The following is a 20,442-nucleotide window of genomic DNA, read 5'->3' on the forward strand; positions in this document are numbered from 1 at the left end:
AATAAGAAATAATAATAAATGTAAGTAAGTAAAACATTTAATTTCAAAGAAACATTAGAAAAATAAGTTAATCTAATTATTTGAACCATGACACAAATATAATATTAATAAACAATGCAATAATTGGAACATTGCAACAACAGATGCTATGAACAGGTGTTTTGGATTCAATTAAGCAATTGTATTTCCCCTCATATTTATTATTAAACTGTTCATGATAACCTAGTGTTTGTATTGTCAATGCTTTGAAATTCTACAGTTCGTGTTCCTCATAAAAAAAAACACGCGTTATCAGTTATTTGCGGGGATGACTAAAGAGCGGGATTTTCAATGAAATTATCTCGTCTTATGTTAAGCTCATGGTTAGTAAATATATATGGCATTATATTAGAATATTATTATAGATTTATATATTTGCATAGTGATGGAGTTGCTCATTTTACAGGGTATTCGCGCAGTCATTATTCCATTGTTTGTTTATGTTTGGTCTCCCTCTTTGATCTGAAATGTTTGTTAATGTGATCATTTAATGGAATTGATAATGGTATAGCATGTGACTGAGAGGATAACATCTGTTTAATGAAAAGTATCATCACATGACGTATTATGGGTTGCTTTTCCACTTCTCCACCATCTCCATCTTTTACTTTTTGTTTTATTTTGCACATTTTGCTAAAATTGAAATTTATTTTCGGACATCAAAAACCCCAGAGTCAAAGGCAAACTCTCGTATACTCAAAATCCATTGGAGCTGATAATAATAAATACAGATTGTTCCGACTGTCACACACATACACACACACACATACATTTATGCATGTATACAGTTAGGGAGCGCAAACCAGATCATTTGTTTCACATGCAGTTAAATCACGTTACGCCTCGATAAATGCGGTTAATCATGACCACCAAGAGTTTTACTTCTTGATTACTTTATGAGTTGGCGCCACTGATGGCTTCTTTCATACCCTTTAGGCATGGAAATAAATGGGATGTGCTCATTTATGTAACTTTTCAAAAGTATTCCGATTTTAGCCTGACTTTTTGTATAGTGCGCTGATTTTGAACAAATGAAGATAACTTAAAAAGCATATTGATGACTTTCTGTATTATAATAGTTTTGTTGAAGTAGGGTATCCTATAATAAGGCAGTTGAATTCACTAAAATCAGTTTGCTAGGTACATCAAAGAAGTTTTTTTAAGAGACATTGTGACAGCGCGATATTTTTAAAATTAATTTGTGCCTTGAAGTTATGTACCTGAATATAGATAATATATATATATTAGTTCTCTTCTTTATTTAGAATCTGTCTGTTTAGACAATAAGTAAATTGTTTAATTGATTAATATTAATATTCACATACAACATCTTATCAGTTGGAATTGTGAACACAAATGGACAAATACTATACAAAGTGAGATGGAAAGACAATTTTTTAGTGTAGAGACAACCATGCTCGACGTGGGTTTCGAACCCACAACTATTATATTATGAAAACTATAAATGAAAATAAGTGAAATACTTTGAAGGAGTAACTGCAAGTCATGCATTTCCACTCTCAATGCTTTTGCTGGCGTTCAATAAACAACAAAACACATAAATACTACTTGAATCGTAAGTATTTGATGGTCCATTCATTAAGTTATTGGCGTGCTTTTCAGAGCGCGTGAGCAGCGTGCGCGTGAGTACATCAAATGAATAACGAGTGTATGTTGCGATCAGCCAGCCCCTCTTGCCACCCTCTGTGAGGCGGAAAGGAGTTGGAAGTGCTCAATTGGTGTTGCGGTTGCCGGCACTGATCTTTTATGCACCGCTCGTCGTCGTCGTTGTCCATTGTCCGTCCAGCGAGCATCGTTGGTTTTTCCTGGGTGTGCAAATGCGCCAATATTATTAATGGCTCTCACGCTCTTCAATTGAACTGAGCGCGCCCGCATTCAACATCTAGCCCCCCCTCCTTCCATTACACGCACTCTCTCGCTCCCTCACTCGATCGCTCTCCGCTCTCAGCTGCGACGTGCTGTCTGTACATTGTGTCTTCTCTGTCTCGACTCTCTGCGCTGCCTCATTTGCCGATCATTCGTCGGGTTGTGCAAAACAACGCTGCGTTTTCTATTCGAAACAATTTTTTCGTTGAAAAACATCTCGAGCGTAATTAGTGTCGCTCAGTGCTACGCAAACCGTGCTATCGTGTGGATTACTATTGATACACTCTGAAGAACAGTGTCGAGTGAGAAGTGAGACTACAAGTACAAGTACAACAAAATTCAGATCTCCAATCTGAAATTGAAAGCAATCGAATCGAATCGAATTGAATCACGAGGCAGTATGTCAAATAAAAGCAACTTCATTGGCCTGTGCCTGGTGGCGGCTTTAATGATGCTGCAGTTTGTTAGCGCGGATATCGAGACAAATGAAGTGAATGATAATTCTGGTGATATTTATAGTAAGTGACTCCACATAGATCTTCAACCACACACAAAATAACAACCTAACGCACAACAACTGCTATAATAATCAAACTCGTTACAGTGCTGCAGGGTGTGCGTGTGTATCCAAATGATCGTCAGTGCGTTCTGGTCGGAGGTCTTTGCGTGCAGAGCGGCGACTGCAACGAACCCACAACCAACAAGGGTCTCTGCCCCAGCAGCTCGCATCTGGGTGTCGAGTGCTGCTACGAGTGTAAGTGGAGATCCAATGCAGTTTGAAGAGGAAGTTGCTCTAACACTTTGCAAATATCCTGCAGTTAAATCGAATTTGTTAGCGTGATCCCAAACTTAACTTCCTTAATTCCTCATTCTAAAACAAATTGATTCCTATATTCATAATTATTGAATTGGTATTATGTCAATGTGCTCATATCTATTGTTTTCGTTTTCTTTTCATCACTAACCCCAAACTACGTCTACGTCTTACCCACTTTTCCCACTTGTCCGTCTTCAACGAAAATTCCCCGCTCATCTAATCCAATCCAATGCAGTGCCGGTAAGACCAGCGCCGTGTTCTCAGCACTTGGGCGAATGCAAGGACACCTGTAATCTGAGGTTGCATAGACCTGGCACCGATTGCGAGAATGGACAAGTGTGCTGCCTGCTTGTGAGATAAACACATCAAATGCTCTTCATATGGATGGATGAAACAACACCCCTTAAAAACAACAACAAAAAATATAACAATACTATAAAGGAAAACAATTGAGAGCATATGTCAACTGTAGACAACACACATACACACGTATTTATTAAATTATATATTCTTACTTATATATTGTACAAGTAATTTTTGTATGAAATATTTCTGACTGCTGTAATAAAACGCACTGTAAATATTTTGAACTGACTTACTCTAAATATTTATTATTATGTTTGTGTTTGCGTTTGAGTTTGTCGCCGCCACTCACATGACCACTGATTATGTAAGTTCCTCGGCATTTGTCTGATCGGATCTGATCAATTGCTGAATCATATGCACAGAGAGCGACAAAGGTTGCTTACCAGGTCAGTCAGGCACTTCTTATCACCATTGTTTGTGCTCTTCCTCTCTCCCTCTGTCTTTCTCTCCCTCTCAACCAACGATGATGTTTGTCTTTGTGAGTGTCACGTGTAGACAGACATTGACGTACAGTTGTGTGGCCAGCGAGTTCTACATTCCAGCTTCGCAATTAATCTCTGGGTTATATGTAGGAACCCTATTTGCCGAGGGTATCACTGCGCTTTAGTATTCAATGTCAAGTTCAGCATTGGTTTAAGCGGACGCCGGACGCGATTTAATGAGGAGCAATGTTTCGCTTATTTTGGTGAATTTGGAGAACGTTTTTCTAAGAATTTGTTTTGGAAACTATGCGCATCAAATTCAGAAATTCAGAAATATATAAATAAACGTCCTTGCGGAGCATTCGCAGTTGAAAGATTTATCAGACATCAGCTAGCAAGCAACACACACGATTAGATACACAAATGTGCGCTGCGCGTTTGTTTTTATTTATGCTTTATTTATATTTTCTCATTACTAGTATTATAGTTATGCACGATTTCACAGCTAATGTTTGCATATTTATTTTATGACGTTATTTATAGCCGCGTGGGCGAGCACGCCCCAAGAGTTTAATGAATTGAGCCAAGGCGATTGTTGAGTTGAGCGAGGGGACGTGATTCGAGATGCCTCACAATTTAGTTAAGAGTGATCGATTTACAAAGTAAGAAAGCTACAGTTGATTGTGTGATTCCCGCTAACTATTTTTTAAAAGCACAACAGTGTGGTATTATTTTTAAGATGTACAACAAAAATATACCGAATGATGTATTCAAAATATTTCAAAAATTACGAAGTATTACAGGTTGTCAGCCAAAGCCGATTTTTGTAATATTTCCCGATTTTCGGGGCGGAAATGAGCGGTTCAAAAATTTCAGTAAGAAAACTACAGTCGAGTATGCTCGACTGTGATATACCCGCAACCATATTCCACATATATACAAAAAATATACCGCAAAAATATTAATATATACTCCTACCGATGCTTATTTTCGGTATATTCATATTGAACTACATTTAAAATATACTATAGATTACAAAATATACCAAATTGCCAGTCAAAGCAGTAAGAGTTTTTTCATACAAAAGAACTTCTGAAATAACTTTTACAATTTTATCCGATCGAGGCTCTAGCTTCTAAATTACACTTACTATTCGATTGTTGTGGAATCTATATCTGAGATATAGGTATTTATACGGACGGACGGACGGACATGGCTATATCATCATTGCTGTTGATACTGATCAAGAATATATACACTTTAAGGGGTCAGAGCTGCCTCTTTTTACACATAAATATATAAATTAATTACAAAATACACTGCTTGCTGGGCATTAACCCTTTCTCTAATTCCCAAGCACATTAAGAACTTCTCTTTTCCTTTCTTATAAGGAGTTAGATTAGAACAGCGTCGAGCCCGCAAAACTCCTTTAAAGCAGTGTCATCCGCTTTTCGACTGTATGCAATATGGAATTTGCAAAATTTCATATATGGGTAATTCTCTGGTAAATGTCGCGTGCGAACAGCTTTTCAGTTACAAAAAAAAAACATAAACTAAAACAATTTGAAAAATAAGTGAAGGTTATTCTTAAAGCTTTGGATTAGCGCTAAGATTGATTTTAGTACCTTATTCTGTTTTACGATAAAATATATAAATTCGTTCATTTTTTGTTAATTTTGCAATTATCTGAACAGAAAACAAAACAGAAAAAAAATTCGAAAACCATTCTTAGCTCTAATTAAAGTACTAATCTAGAGCTATAAAAATAACATTTTCTTATTTTTAAAATTGTTTCAGAATATATTTTTTTTTGTCACTGAAAAGCTGGTCGCACGCGACATCCCTCAGAGAATTACCCATATACAATCAACGAGCAGATGATAAGGCTTTAACTACTTATTATTTGGTTAGACATTGAATTGTCAAATTCGGGGCACAAACAGACGTTGGAGACTTTGCGCCAAGGCGCTGAAGAATATCAATATCAAGTATTACGCTATGCTGACGAAGACAGAAGCCTGCACAAAAGTCTATAAACGATCCTGGAGTCTCGGACATCAAATGTATTTAGCCATAAAGCGAAGGAGAATTACAATAATAAATATTTAAGAAATGTAGTATAGTAATGTTGAATATGGGGAAAAAATGTGGTGCAAGTAAATAAGAAAGAAAATAAAACTGTTGACAACTTAAAGATTCTCAATGATTGTTTATCTTCTTTTCGAAAGTGTTTATCGTCATCGAGTACTTGGATTATTACCTTGAGATTTGAAAAGACACTTGCGATGCAGTGGGAATTACTTGCACTATCTATTCAAAGCCCACACACATGGTTGTTGTTGCAATGCAATTCCTTAATTTACTCAACCTCCGACAATGCCGTCAGTGAAAACGACAAAATGACTTTGACACATGAAACGGCGGCCTTGTCTGGACATTGAAACAGTTGTTGTTTTCATGTCGTACATTTGATTATAACATATAGAGTACAGATTGTCATGAAATATATACTAAAGAAGCTTATTTTCAATTGAATCAAATCATTTAACTGCGTCTTAGATTGCATAACTTTTGCAATGTGCGACGAGAATTGCGACTACAGAGAGAGAAATACAGAGAGAAAGAAATATGAACTTTTCAATTACGATTTGAACTGTTAGAAAATGTAAAACAAATGCAAAAAGGAAAAAAAAAAAAACTATTAGCAATGGGAATATGCGAATAATACTCCACAGAATACACGTAATTGGACTTATCAACAATTGTCTAAGTAATTTGTATTTTGTATACGAGTATTTTCCATTTTGTAGTTTCATTTTCAGCATATGGGTGCCTCTTATCAGGCTGCTGTGCAAACGTCACATAATAAATTATTTATGTGTTTTTGTTTACGTTTTCGGTTTCGATTTGAATTTTGCCCCAGAACAACTATGAGCTAATCACTCTCTGGCATTTGCAATGTTCGGGCTTCTTTTCAATACCCTGTTAATGCTTCGATGGGGGCTTAGTTATGAGCAGCTGAATGGAACTGCAACATTTAAACTTGTAAATTAAGCGTATTTCTGAAAGTTAATGAGTTCAAGTATATTTGAATACTACAAAAACAATTTAGGGAAATGGAATAAAATGTCATTAAGCGGATTAGTTGCTTCCTCTTAGTTAATTCCATTAAAATTATTTATGTTTTTGCTTTTAAAACAATTCAAAGTAGAAATAACTCAATTTTACAAGTATCAAATTTTATCTTATTATCTTGGTGACTGATTAAATGTTGGCGAAATATTTGTCGTATATTTGGCGTTATTCCCAAGAAAGTTGACTCTGCTAGTCCAGTATTTAGTTCTGGCGGATGATGCATCGAATCTTCATAGTTATCACTTCTCTATTATTGAACACTCGTGTCTGTATCACGTCACTCCTAAATCGAGAGAGATAAAGATAGAGGGTGAAAAGAAGAGGGACTAGACTTAGCAACGCATACACATCCATATAAAGCCTCAGTTCCTAAACTAAGGCTCCATTCTATCACAACTAGGATCTGCCAATACAGTCAACGCATTGGCTACCAAAGAAGTCCAAAAATTTTGCAATATGTTTTAGTATTCTTAAAGTATTCTAATTCAGAAAATAATGTCTACGTGATATTACGGAGCAACAAAAACAAATGTAAAAATGCTAAAATTTGGGACTTTTTTGCAATGGTGCAATGCAATGGTCAAACCTTAAACTCGCATAGCAAATATTTCACTGCATTATACATACTATATATTCGCTGACATATTTTTATTTTTGTTTTATATAATGCATTGAAATATTAATAAGAAATTATAACGGCAGTACCATTAAGTCATCCAGCGATACCAAGCACGGGCTTGTGGATAAGCGGAAAAAACCAAATTAATTTTTAAAGCAGCATGCATTAATCAGAATGACATGAGCAAGTGGGGGAAATTTGGTGGGCACAGATCGAAGTCAAAAGAGCTAATAAGGAACTCTCTATTCAAGGATCTCACAATCTCTGTTATTACTTTGCTTCTAGTAAGCCCTTTTTTGTGTTGAAATAGATTTTCAACAAATTTTAGACACATTCAACTTCGACGATTAAGCAATTTGCCAATTTCATAGACTTTTCATCCATTAATTGGGGAACTTGATAAAGGTTTTAGAAAAATAACAGCGTGACCGAACTTCTGCACATAAATGGAGTATCCAGATAAATTACAATTTATCAAAAACAAACCCGATCTCTCATCTAGGATGATTACTTATCAGCCTAGTGAGGGAAATCTTCAGTAGGACAAGCCCTTTTGCAATGCTTTTGTTAGGCAATCCAGTCGATTAAGACTTTTAGGGTATTTTATTGACGGGTTCAATCTGGCTTGTTTTCTAAATTTGTCTTATTTTATTTGCACTTGATGCAGTCATTTTCAAAGCACACTAATAAATGTGATGTGTGAATGCAGTGTGGGAAGGGACTGAAGATGGGGGTTTAAGGGTGAAAGTAGGGATGGGGGTGGGGATGGAGAAGGGGTTGAGCAAGACGGCGATGGCGTCGTTGCATTTGGGATGCGCTCATATTGCATGTCATAGTTCGCACTCATTTTTCACTTGACATAAACTGCGTCTCATCGCTGCGGGCGCTGCAACGCAATTTGCATGTACGAAGCGACTCATGTACAGTATAGTTGCTTTTATTTTCATTTTCATTTTGCTTTTGCTTTTGCTTTTCGTTTTTTTCATATTTCAGTTTTAATTTTTATTTTGCATGTGGCTGCGAGTATGAAAGAAAATGATTTTGTGGCATAAATTAACGCCAAGAGGCACACGAAACACTATTAAAAAATGCTCCACACATGCGAGTCGCGCATCCTTCAGCCGAGCATGCATATGTGTTTGTGTGTGTGTGCGTGTGTGTGTGTTGTCCTGGCAAAGGATGCGGATGTGGATGTGTGGATGCAGATGTGCAAGTCGATGGCTTATAGAAAAGCCAGGATATTCAGTGCTCAGTGCTCAGTGCTTCATATGCTGTGTTGGCATCGTCGCTGCCACCCAGATGATGATGTCATTCTCTCTTTCTCTCTCAGACAGCACTCTTTATGCAATTAATCCTTTTTTCTCATTCTCGCCGGAGCCTCCCTCCTTCCTCTCATTGCCTCCTTAGCTCGCTGGCTGGCTGTCTGCAAAATGACTTTTTAAGTTAATTTCTTATATGTGCCGAGCATGTTGTCCCACCACATGTCCAACTCGCAACGTGCCCACGCTCAAAGGAGGCGTGCTTTTACTATACATGGTTGATTGCTTCGGCTGGCAATCAGTATCCGGCTTTAAGTCAGGCCGCTCCATGTGATTAACAATAATAAAACGCTCAAAAGGCGACAAATTCCTTTATAGTATTTTTCAAATTTGATTTCATTTTTGCAACTTGTATATTTTCAAAAGTGATGTTCTAATTTAATTTGAAATGAAATTAATAAAGTAAACATTTTGATGACTAATTTCATATCTACATTCTACACTTCAATGTTGTAAGAATGTAAAAGTTTAATAATAACATAAATTTGAATTACGGCCGAATAGGTGAAAAAGGTTTAATACAGTTTAATAATCAACATTTCTGTCAAACGATTCATAATATTGTTGACGTTGTTTCCATTACTAATGTGGAATGAAAGTACTGTTAATATGCGTATATAATGCAGTTAAGATAGTCTCGGTATATGCTATATAAGCTCGGTTATGCCACAGTTCACCGATCAGTGACGATAACTAATTTACAGACAGAGAGACACTTAAATAATACGAGAAGTATGTCACGAAAACTAAACTTTATTAATCTGTGCCTGGTGTCGTTCTTATGGATGTGGCTAATTGTTGGTGGAATGGCTATAGGTGCGTCTAATTATTTTAGGAAGTCCTAATATTACCATTAAATTACATTCAGTTCTAAAATATATTCCCATGCTAATATCTTGTCAATTTTCGTCTGCTTAGCATTTACTCGTAGAGGCCATCATTATCCGTGCGCAGAACAGAATGGACAATGCATGACTACTTGCAGTTCTGATTTAAAGAGATATTCCACTGACTGTGGTGATCGGAAATGGTGCTGTGTTTCGATTTAGATTGCTTATCTATGAAATTGTAATACCATCAGCAATAAAAAATAATATAACATAATTACAATAGTCTAATTTGCCTGAATAACTTTTTTGCTTTGATTTTGCTTTCTTGTGTATATCATTTTATTTGTTTGGAACGTAATTTGTATATTTTCAAAAGTGATGTTCCAATTTTAAATTGAAGTGCAATAAATAAAATAAAAATTTTTGTTACTAATCGCATCTCTACATTCTGCACTCCGATGTTGTGCAAATGTAAAAGTTTACTTTTAACATAAATTTTAATTGCAGCCGAATAGGTGAACAGGTTTAATACAGTAAAGTCTCTGTTGTTGCCATTTTTACTCATTACCTTATATAATGAAAATTTCTGCCAAATTATTTGTAAAGTTTGCTGACGTTGTTTCCATTACTAATGTGGCAAGAAAGTACTTTTAAATAGCGTATATAATGCAGTTAAGATAGTCTCGGTATACACTATATAACATATATGTTATGCTTGGTTATACTTTTTTAACACTCCGAGTCCACAGTTCAGCGAGAAGTGTCGATAACTAAGATACAGACAGAGAGAAACTTAATTAATACGAGAAGTATGTCATCCAAACTAAAGTTGATAAACCTGTGGATTGTGATATTGCTAATTGCCTGCGGAAATGCGAGTAAGTCTTATCATAAGTAGATCGATAGATAGATCGAAATTATGTAATGTTTCACTTCTTCAACTGATTGTTCAGTAAAATTCCAATCTTAATCCTAAAATAATTTAAGATTTTATATTCTATATCTCCATGTTAATAGTCACTAATGAATTATTGTATTTTAATATGCTTCGTCTGCTTAGGATCCCAGAAGCTAACGTGCCACGAACAGCAAGGAGAATGCATGCCTTTTTGCAATGTTCAATTGCAAAAAAATGCCACTGACTGCCGCAAGGATCAAGTATGCTGTGTTTTGGTTTAAATTGCTCTTCTATGAAATTTTCATACTATCAGCAATAAAAAATAATATAACATAATTACACTTTAATAGTGTAATTTGAGTGAACAGCAAGAAAGTACTTTTAAATAGCGTATATAATGCAGTTAAGATGGTTTCGGTATACACTATTTAACATATATGTTATGGTTTGTTATACTTTTTTAACTCTCAGAGTCCACAGTCCAGCGAGAAGTGACGATAACTAAAATACAGGCAGAAAGAAACTTAATTAATACGAGAAGTATGTCATCCAAACTGAAGTGTGTGTTCTCGTTACTGATATTGCTAATTGCCTGCGGAAATACGAGTAAGTCTTATCATAAGTAGATAGATAGATAGATCGAAAGATAGATAGATAGATTGCAATCCCACTCCTTTGTTATGTTTTTCCTCTTCAACTGATTGTTCAGTAAAATTCCAATCTTAATCTTAAATTACATTCTATATTCCCATATCAATAATCTCTTCTGAATTATTGTATTTTAATATGCTTCTATCATGTTTACTTTCATCTGCTTAGGATCCCAGAAGCTAACGTGCGCAGAACAGCAAGGAGAATGTATGGATTTTTGCAATGTAAAATTGCAGAGATATTCCACTGACTGCCATAATGGAAAAATATGCTGTGTTTTGGTTTAGATTGCTCTGTTATGAAATTGTGATACTATCAGTAATAAAAAAGAATATAACATAATTACACTCCAATAATACAATTTTCCTAAATATCTGTTTTGCCTTGATTTTGATTTTTTCTTATGCGTATTCTAATCATTCTTGTGTATATCTTTTTTTTTTTATTAATTTTGAGGTTAATAATAATATACTTTCAAAAGTGATGCTCTAATTTAAATTGAGGTGCACAGATAAATTAATATTCTTTGATATTTAATCAATTACTTAATGGACCAGCTAGCACAGCAAGCAGTTCATCGCAAAGCAGTGCATATTTTGCTCAACTGCTTAGAGAAGCAGTCTATTTTCCGCTGTTGATAATAACTTGATTTTGCTGGTAATTGCTAATAAAATATTCAATTCATAGCAAATTTATTTTAAGATTTTTGCAGGCAACGACAGTGTTATAATAACCAAAGCTAAATTGCTAACAATTTTAAAAGATATCGGAACTTTAATAAGAGCCCTTTGGCCTTCTACTCGTATGCGTTTCTTTGATGAAAAATAGGAGTTTTCTCTCTTCTCTACTGTTGCTCACTTTGCTTTTGTCGTTGCATCTTTTGCATGCACTTTTCTCACCTACAACGTCCTAAGCTATGCCAAAGAACGCTTTGTTTTGATGTTGTCCCACATCTCGCATATCAGTTGACATCAGCAGAGTGCGCTTCCCCACCTCAGCCCCAATGCTAATTTAGATTTCATTTTTCTCACAATGTCAACGAGTTGGAAATGAATTTCCAACACACGCACACACAACAACAACAACAGGCTTTAATATTTATGCAAATTGAAGTTCAAATGGCATAAAATGCAATTACTTAAATTTCTTTGACAAATATGCACAAGAATGTGCCACGCCTCAAGCCCAGTCCAGCAATTTAACCAGTTCTCTCTGCCATGGCAATAAATCCCATTAACAACATGCAAATGAAAGCAAATTTTGTGTTCCTCCTCTTTTGCGTTTGAAGGTGTTAAAATCTGTGGGCTTTTGATGTGCCAAGGTGAAAGTGCGGCTATGTCTGTTATATGTATCGTGTCATCAGGATCAAAATGACATATATAAATTCCTGTGACTAGAGAGCCAAGAACACAGGAAGATGTGGAAGAAAGGAAGTGGTGTGAGAGAAGTTCAACACTTGGCAAAAAAAATTGTGTTGTGTTGCCAAACATACTCTTTCTTCTTCTTCATCTACACAGTTGAAGGGGGGAGGCACAGATATTACAGTTTCCCGAGGCGATTTCTCCATCTTCGCTTGGCATATAATTTTTTATTTCGCTGCGCTGTTAACGGGATTAACCGCAATTTCTTTAATTAAAATTTCACCCTCATCCCGGCCACAACATTAACAGCAACAGCAACAACAACAGCAACACTGAAGTACGGAAAAAGGATTGTAAATTACGCTGTCAGTCAGTCGTCTGTCAACAACAATTAAAACGGGAAGTAACATCACAAATTAAAAATTCATCTTCCGCTTTTCCACCTACACACAGACAACTCATGTTTTATGAACAGCTACCATTTTCCTTTCCGTTTTCCCCTTTTTTTTCTTTTTTATTTAATAATTTTTTTTTTTTTTTTGCATTTTTTTGTTAGTATTTGTGTTGTTTTTATCTATGGTAAGCATGTCTTCTTGATGTGCTACCGGTCCCTTTTTAATTTGATTGGTGTGGTTCATCCTCTTCTTGGCGGCGTTTCCGGTTTTTCTTTTAGCTCCACACGCAGCAGCTTCCAGTTACCTTTCCTGCTTTATTAGCAGCTAGCGTTCATGCAAAAAAAAAGGGGTTAATTATTTTGTTTTCTCGCATATTTGTTGCTGCCACAAGACTGAGAATGTCTTGAATTGGTGTAGATGTGAAACAGTGGCCTACTTTTAGGGGGACTTAAAGATATGAGTGGAATACAAAGTAAATTACCGAGCATTTTTCTATAGATTTCTTTGACCCCCTTGGACTGAAGCCTCTGTGGCAAACCCCTCAAATGTTGCATGCTTCAACTTAGATTTCAATTACAGCCAAATTTTTTTTAATGTTGATATTTGATGAGTGAAGCAACAACTAACCTTTTGGGTCGAAAGTGCCGCAGGACATTGTATTCTTTTTACAGAAGTTGTATTTTTAATTGGGGCTTGACTTTGCAGCTGTGTAATTGCAATGCTCATAGATCTCTTTTTGATTGCCTACTGATTATTCTTTCTAAAACATTCCTTATTTCTGTTGTAAGTTCCCATGGTGAAAAAATTGTTGTTAAAAAGGGTTTCTAATCAAATTATAATAGTTTTGATATATGGTATATAAGTTGTGTTATTCTTTAGTAAAGTGTGATAATATCTGAAATATAAAACGCAAAAAATGAATGATTTTAACTAGTATGCTTTATAAACTAAACTTTATTAACCGCTTTCTGGTTTCGACTTTAATGTTTCTGCTATTTGCCTGTGGCGATCTTTCAGCCAATGCATTGTTGTGACTAGAGTTAAAGTGTTATAAATATGCTTTAAATTTTTTCGCTTCTAAAGTGTGAATATCCAACTCAATTACAAATCGTATGCTATATTCATCCTGCTACCTCTCCAAATTGTATTGTAATTATTTTGGTGTTTTTTTAAAGTGCTTACAACACGTTTCCCTTTAGCTTCCACGTTTATTCTAAGGAGCTTGAAAACCGGCTGGTTATGCACCATACTTTGATTACGTTGGATGGTGCAAGAATTATTGCAGTTATAAGCTGCAGAGATCTGCCACCGATTGTCCTAAGAAACAAGTCTGCTGTTTTATAAGCCTAATGTCGAATTAGTTAGCCCACATATTATATTTGTGTAATTCTCTTGGGCTCCGATGTTCTGTAAATATTAAAGATTGTGATAAAGGCGCTTGCTCATAAATAGAAATTTAATTGCATCTTAATAATACAGCATGCCCATGATTGTGTTTTATACCTGCTACCCATAGGGTAGAAGTGTATTATAACTTTGTGCCTCCAGGACATGTATGTGACATGCATATGGAGGCATCTCCGACCCCATAAAGTATATATTTTATTGATCAGCGTCAACAGCCACAGTGATTTAGCTATGTTCGTCTGTCCGTCTGTTCGTAAGAACACCTAGATTTCAGAGACTATGAGATTTCGTCCGAACTTGTTACATTTACACGCGGATGAAATTTGGTTTACATTTTTGGTACACACAATAATAACTGTGGTATTTAAAATTACTGACTAAGATTTGGTTGCGATTCGATAAAACTATTATATGCTATTTACTTTTGCTTGGACTAACAATTTGGTATATTTAGCAATCTATGGTATATATTTTAATGATACTATATATATATATACTAAAAACACATGTTTTAGCATGTTTCAGTATTTTTGTGGTATATTTTTTTTTGGAATAATTCTGCACTGTTTAGCTTTAATTCAAATTGTGTAGCGGGTATATCTAAGTCGAGCACACTTGACTGCAGCTTTCTTACTTGTATTACTTGTTCAATTCTAATGAATATTCCTTCTAACTGATTTGTTCTACTTACTGATAATTTGCATCAAGGTTTTGTTAAATATCGCAGATAATGTAGTTAGGACCGCTTTTGTAAATGCTTTTAAAAGCAGGTTGTACTTTTTAAACACTCAGTATGATAACTAATTTACAGACAGAGAGAAACTTAAATAATACGAAGAGTATGTCACGTAAACTAAACTTTATCAATCTGTGGCTGGTGTCATTCTTATTGATGTGGCTATTTGCTTGTGGAATTGCTGAAGAAAACGATTTTGATAAGTCTAATTTTTTAAGTAAGTCGTACCTTAAGCAAATTTTAATTGCAATTAAAGCTAAAATCTTCAGTTGAGTTTCGAACTTAATCCCATTGCTAATCCGCATACTTTTCTAAAACTTATTCCTATTATTAAAATGAATAATTGAATAATTTTATTTTGCTTATTTTGCTCATATATCGCTTTATTTTATCTGCCAGGAACTCGGAGAAACCTGTGCGAAGAACATGCAGGATCATGCAGGTTTTGGTGTCATCCTAGGTTCCAAAGATTTGCAATTAACTGCCTCCGAAACGAAGTATGCTGTGTTGACTATTAAAATGTTTAGAAAAATTTGACAATAATAAACCTTTAAAAAAATAAATGAAATAAGTTCATTTCTATGTCAATTGTAGTAATACTTATTTGCTTAATCAATTTTAAGCTTAACCAAATAATAATTCTGCGTTTCTCTTAAATGTATTCACTCAAGACTGATTATTTGATTATTATTTCAAAAATCTCAAAATGTTTCCCTTTGTATATCGGTTTGTTCCTTCGGAAATTATTTATTTCACTATAAATTTAAGTACGAATAATTTGGGTTGCTAGACTGAAAAAAAGTTCTAAAATCAAGGTATTGGTCAAAGTATTAGGAATTTTGGTATAAAAAGTGCGTCAAAAACATGAATTTTAATGTTAGAAAATATATCATGATTTCAAGAGCAATTAAACTAAGCAAAAACAAAAAAAAAATTGTTATAGTTTTAAAACCAAAAATCTGATTACTGATACTGGCTAACTATTTTAAATAAAAGCAAAATATTGCGCTATTATTCATAAAATATACTAAAATACTATACCACAAAAATACTAAAAATATACCAATTGGGTTTTTTTTATAGAACTGAATTCAAAATATACTATAGAGTGCAAAATATACCGGATTGGCAACCCCTAGTAAGTAGGCGTTTTTGCCCATACAAAAGTATTTCTTTAATAACTTCGACAATTTTTATCTGATCGCAACCACATTTTCAGGAATCACAAAAACTATAGTTATTATTGTATATACCAAATTAGCATTAAAACGTCAACTTCTTTGACTACAATAAAGAATGGCTCGCGACATCTCGACTAATTGATTTATTATAGATACAAGTTTGCTAATAACTTAAATTTGAATTGCAACCGAATAGGTAAACAGGTGTAATACACTGAGTCACGGTTGTTGCCATTTTTACTAATTACATTATCTAACGAAATTTATGCCAAATGATGTGTTGTTGCTGACGTTGTTTCCATTACTAATGTGGCAAGAAAGTACTTTTAAATAGCGTATATAAAGCAGTTAAGATAATCTCGGTATACACCATATAAGTAAGTCTGGTTATACTTTCTTAACACTCAGAGTCCACAGTTCAGCGAGAAGTGACGATAAATAAAATACAGACAAAAAGAAACTTAGTTAATACTAGAATTATGTCATCAAAACTAAAGTTGATTGACCTGTGGATTGTGTTGTCATTACTGATGTTGGTAATTGCCTATGGAAATGCTAAGGATGTTAATGACGCTGTCAATTCTAAATTTACGAGTAAGTCTTAGGATAAGTAGATATTAATTGCAACACAACTACTTTGGGATTGTTCTTCTCTTCTCCAATTACTCATTAAAATTCAAAACTTAATTTTAAATTGCATGCAGATACGTTTCTAAAACATATTCCCATGTTAATAATGACCGATGATTTTTGTATTTTAATCTTGTCTACTTTCGTCTGCTTAGGATACCAAAGACCAATGTGCAAGGAACAGAAGGGAATATGCTTGCGTGATTGCGAGGTTAAATTGCAAAGAGTTGCGAGAAACTGCCGCAATGGGAAAGTTTGCTGTGTTTCGTCTACGCAATTGTGATACCATCAGTATCAATAAAAATAATATATGGATGTACACTTTTATAGTGTAATTTGCGTAAATAACTGATTTGCTTTGATTTGGATTTTTTCTTAAGCGCATTCTAAGCACAATATACTTGTGTATATCTTTTTATTTATTTGGAACGTTTTTTATTTGTTTGTCATGTCAAGTCATGTCAAAGTTTGTGTGTGGTTTTGCAACTTTTTGTGACTTGTGTTGTGTGCAAATAATTTGCAGCTCGTTTCTTGCATCATTAACAATGTGAAGGGGATGAACTTTTATCTAATTAATGAAACTTCAGCACAATGCCAAGCCAAGGCAATGGCTGTGGCAGTTTTGTGGAGATCTTTTGCTTTTGAAGCTGTTCAAGCTGCGCGTATTGTTGACAGTGAAGCGACGAACTTGGCGTACAACATGGCGTATGATTGCTTTTGTGTAAACAACGACAGCATTTCACTGGAACGGATGGTAAGACGTCGCGAAGGACAGCCAGACGGACGGACGGACGGGCGGGCGGATGGTGGAGCGAATAAAATGGGAATGAGAATTTCCATGTCTTTGGCAGTTTTTTGCCACTTTTCTTTTTCTTCTACTGGGTAAAAGTTTTTTAATTAGCAACAAAAGTAAGGGGTTAATAACGCGATGCGATGCGAAGCGATGCCCTGCGACGTGTTGAGAGAGTCGACGCTGAGTCGGCGTTGAGTTGAGTTGAGCTGAGCCGAGTTGAGTTGAGAGTTGAGTTTTGTTGGCTGTTGCCAAAAAGTTTGGCAAGCTAACAATTAAGTTTCGACTGTGCGTCTGACGTGCCAGAAAGTGTGAGAGAGAGAGGGAGAAAGGAAAGCGGGGGCGTTGCTGGTGCATGTAGGCGTGCCAGCAGATAATGAGTATTAAGCAACACTTACTGACAATTAAGTTGGGCCCCCGACACAGACGAGACAGAGAGAAAGAGAGAGAGAGAGACAGCCGCGGAGTCAAGCTATTATATTATCCTTGCCTCAATGTTGACTTTTTTCGGGCTGTAATTACGCTTAATCGCGAATTTACTACGATCTGCACATGGCAGTCGAGGCGAGGCGAGGCAAGGTTGTAAAAAGCCAACCGAAGCTGCTTAAGTTGTGGCAATAACCCGCAGCAAGCCATGAACACAGTTGCATGCCACACACTATAACTACCTATAGTTTGTTAAGTGGCTGCCATGAATCGCTTCGCTTGACCAAATGCCAGCAAATGCAATTGCGAATCTGCGGAATTCAAACAACGGCAGCAGAAGCAAAAGCAGCTGAGAGTCAGCTCAGTGATAAGCTCATAATATTCATGAGCTTAGTTTTATGAGGTGCTAACAATGCGTAAAGCTACAACAACAGCAAGGAAAAACAACTCGCAACAAATGTAGATATTAGAAGGAGGCGAGCCACTTAATAGCACAACCGCAGTCGAACACCTTTTATATAGCCAAGGCCGCTGCCAGCTCCTGGTTTGGTTCTGTTTCAGCTTCTCCAGCCAGCCAGCCAGCCAGCTGCCTGCCGTCCGTTCGTCCGTCTGTTTGTCCGCCATTGCCCCGCAGACTTTTTTTTGCATTTTCCTTTCACACACTTATTCATTGCCGTAGCACCTTTCCTTCCTTTTTTTTCTTTCGTTTTTATACCCCGCTTTATGAGAGTAGGGTATTTTAACTTTGTACCATCCGGAAATTCTTAAGCAGCGTTAACAGCCGAGACATACAGCCTTGTCCGCCTGTCTCTGCTTATGATTACCTATATCTTAAAAACTATAAGATATAGAGCTACATATATTTTTATACAGCTTACGTTATTAATTTTTGATACGCTTTCTTTCGGGACCTTCAAGGAAATAGAACAGCAGATTTGGAACTATTTTTAGCTTCTTTAGTTGACAATATGGTATATATTGTACTCTATAATCCAATCAATATATATATTTTTTTCTTGGAGTAAAGATGAATCTTATAGCTCTTGAATAGCACTTTTATTTTAGCTAAGAATGATTTTAAAATTATTTTTTTCTTTTAAGATAATTACTAAAATGAACCGTACGTAAACCAAATAATAAACGATTTGATCGTAAAACAGTTTCTAAAAGCTATCTTAGCTCTAAACATAGTGGTTATCCAGAGCTATAAGAATAACCTTTATGTTTTATACTTCAAAGAATTTCCCATATTTTGAATGTCATAGTATATCGATGTAACAAATTAAAGCTTCGGTATATCTTTGTATTTTTTCGGTATATATATTTGGTATATTTTAAGAATAATGTTGCACAGTTTTGCTGAATGTTTGAATATTTTGTTGCGATCGGATAAAGTGGTCGAATTTAAGTTAAGAAATACTTTTATCTGACTTAAAACTGCTACCGCAATCGGATCTTACTTGCTGTGGCTGATAATCTCGTATATTTTGAATGTAGTACCATATCAATATACCAAAAATAGACTTCAGTATATTTTTATCATTTTTAACCGAATAAATATATCATTCATATCATTTGTTTTTATTGAAAATGATTATGGGTATTTTATAGCCGTGCACTTTTGAGAGTAGCTTTCTTACTTATTTTATGTTCTGTTGTTTTGTTGTCTTTTCCATCGTACTTTTGCTCTCTGGGCTGGGTAATTTTTCACTTTCGCAAGATGGCAGCGCATTTTAATGAGCCAGCTCGCCAGGACTTGCGGTCAGCCAAGGAGCAGCATCAACAGGAGGATAACTGGACACCAAATGCCAGACATTCGCTTGGATCATTTGTGTTGCATTTGCATTTTCATTGGTGCGATATGTTAATGACTTTGCTTACTTTTCCAACTGCTGCGCATCTAGATGCTGATGCCGCTGCTGATGCTGGGACTGATGTTGATGTTGTCCTCTTGCTCTTATAACTTTGGTAGTTGTCTCGTCTGTAAGTTTACGGTATCTGTTTTCCATTTTCTCTATAGAAAATTCCACTTTTTATTTTGAGATTTGCTTTCCGATTAGCATAGGATAGGCAGACGGCCAGACTGAAACTTTTATGCCATAATTAACTACGTCATTTATCATGCAACGAGCTTTCAAGTCTGAGATACATAATTCAGAGATATCTTCCATTCAAAAACAACATTTGTTAATATTTTGACAGTAGATAGATCGTCGTGATAGTGAATTTTATTTAGTAATGTGATATTCTAAAATAATTGAATTTAAACTAGAATATAAATAAAGAGTTGCGCTTGTCAAAAGATGAAAATAACAATATTACAGCAATTTGCATGCCAATTTAGAGCTCAATAAATGTCTAATCAAAGCCATTAATTGGATTTTTTATTCAAATATTATTTAGATGCATTAAATCAAATTTGAATAAGCAAACTACAAAAACAACAGAATAACAAATATTGTGTTTCATTTAACGCTTCAAATATGGCAAAAAGAAAATGCATTTGGACAGCAAATTATTGTGTTGTAAAAAT

General features: G+C 35.2%; 1 protein-coding gene and 2 long non-coding RNA genes across 5 annotated transcripts; all 3 read left to right on the plus strand.

Annotated features, from left to right (window-relative positions):
* Window positions 1–2,092: 2,092 nt before the first annotated feature.
* On the plus strand, window positions 2,093–3,337 carry LOC132791169 (U-scoloptoxin(19)-Tl1a). Of its 2 annotated transcripts, none has more exons than XM_060799994.1 (3): window positions 2,093–2,444; window positions 2,531–2,680; window positions 2,745–3,113. In XM_060799994.1, exons 1-3 carry the CDS (start codon window positions 2,327–2,329, stop codon window positions 2,765–2,767), a joined length of 291 nt encoding a protein of 96 aa, XP_060655977.1. In that variant the 5' UTR covers window positions 2,093–2,326; the 3' UTR covers window positions 2,768–3,113. The 2 variants fall into 2 exon arrangements, with proteins under 2 accessions (XP_060655977.1, XP_060655976.1); XM_060799993.1 differs by having other exon boundaries at window positions 2,108–2,444; window positions 2,979–3,337.
* Window positions 3,338–9,264: 5,927 nt separating this feature from the next.
* LOC132791707 (uncharacterized) lies at window positions 9,265–9,708 on the plus strand. The gene is made up of 2 exons (XR_009632930.1): window positions 9,265–9,420; window positions 9,523–9,708. It is a non-coding gene; the product is annotated as an uncharacterized LOC132791707 (long non-coding RNA).
* A 467-nt stretch (window positions 9,709–10,175) lies between these two features.
* LOC132791633 (uncharacterized) lies at window positions 10,176–11,325 on the plus strand. 2 transcript variants are annotated; one of them, XR_009632923.1, is made up of 4 exons: window positions 10,176–10,312; window positions 10,495–10,749; window positions 10,804–10,938; window positions 11,152–11,325. It is a non-coding gene; the product is annotated as an uncharacterized LOC132791633 (long non-coding RNA). The 2 variants fall into 2 exon arrangements; XR_009632922.1 differs by having other exon boundaries at window positions 10,495–10,938.
* The last annotated feature ends 9,117 nt before the right edge of the window (window positions 11,326–20,442 follow it).

This window comes from Drosophila nasuta, chromosome 3 (genome assembly GCF_023558535.2).
Source record: "Drosophila nasuta strain 15112-1781.00 chromosome 3, ASM2355853v1, whole genome shotgun sequence".
Classification (NCBI taxonomy): domain Eukaryota; kingdom Metazoa; phylum Arthropoda; class Insecta; order Diptera; family Drosophilidae; genus Drosophila; species Drosophila nasuta.

Bases quoted from the DNA above. Each gene is read 5' to 3' on its own strand.
- LOC132791169 (XM_060799993.1), top strand. From the start codon at position 2,327: ATGTCAAATAAAAGCAACTTCATTGGCCTGTGCCTGGTGGCGGCTTTA. The intron at 2,445-2,530 runs GTAAGTGACTCC...AACTCGTTACAG, and splicing joins TAATTCTGGTGATATTTATA to TGCTGCAGGGTGTGCGTGTG. The intron at 2,681-2,978 runs GTAAGTGGAGAT...AATCCAATGCAG, and splicing joins TGTCGAGTGCTGCTACGAGT to TGCCGGTAAGACCAGCGCCG.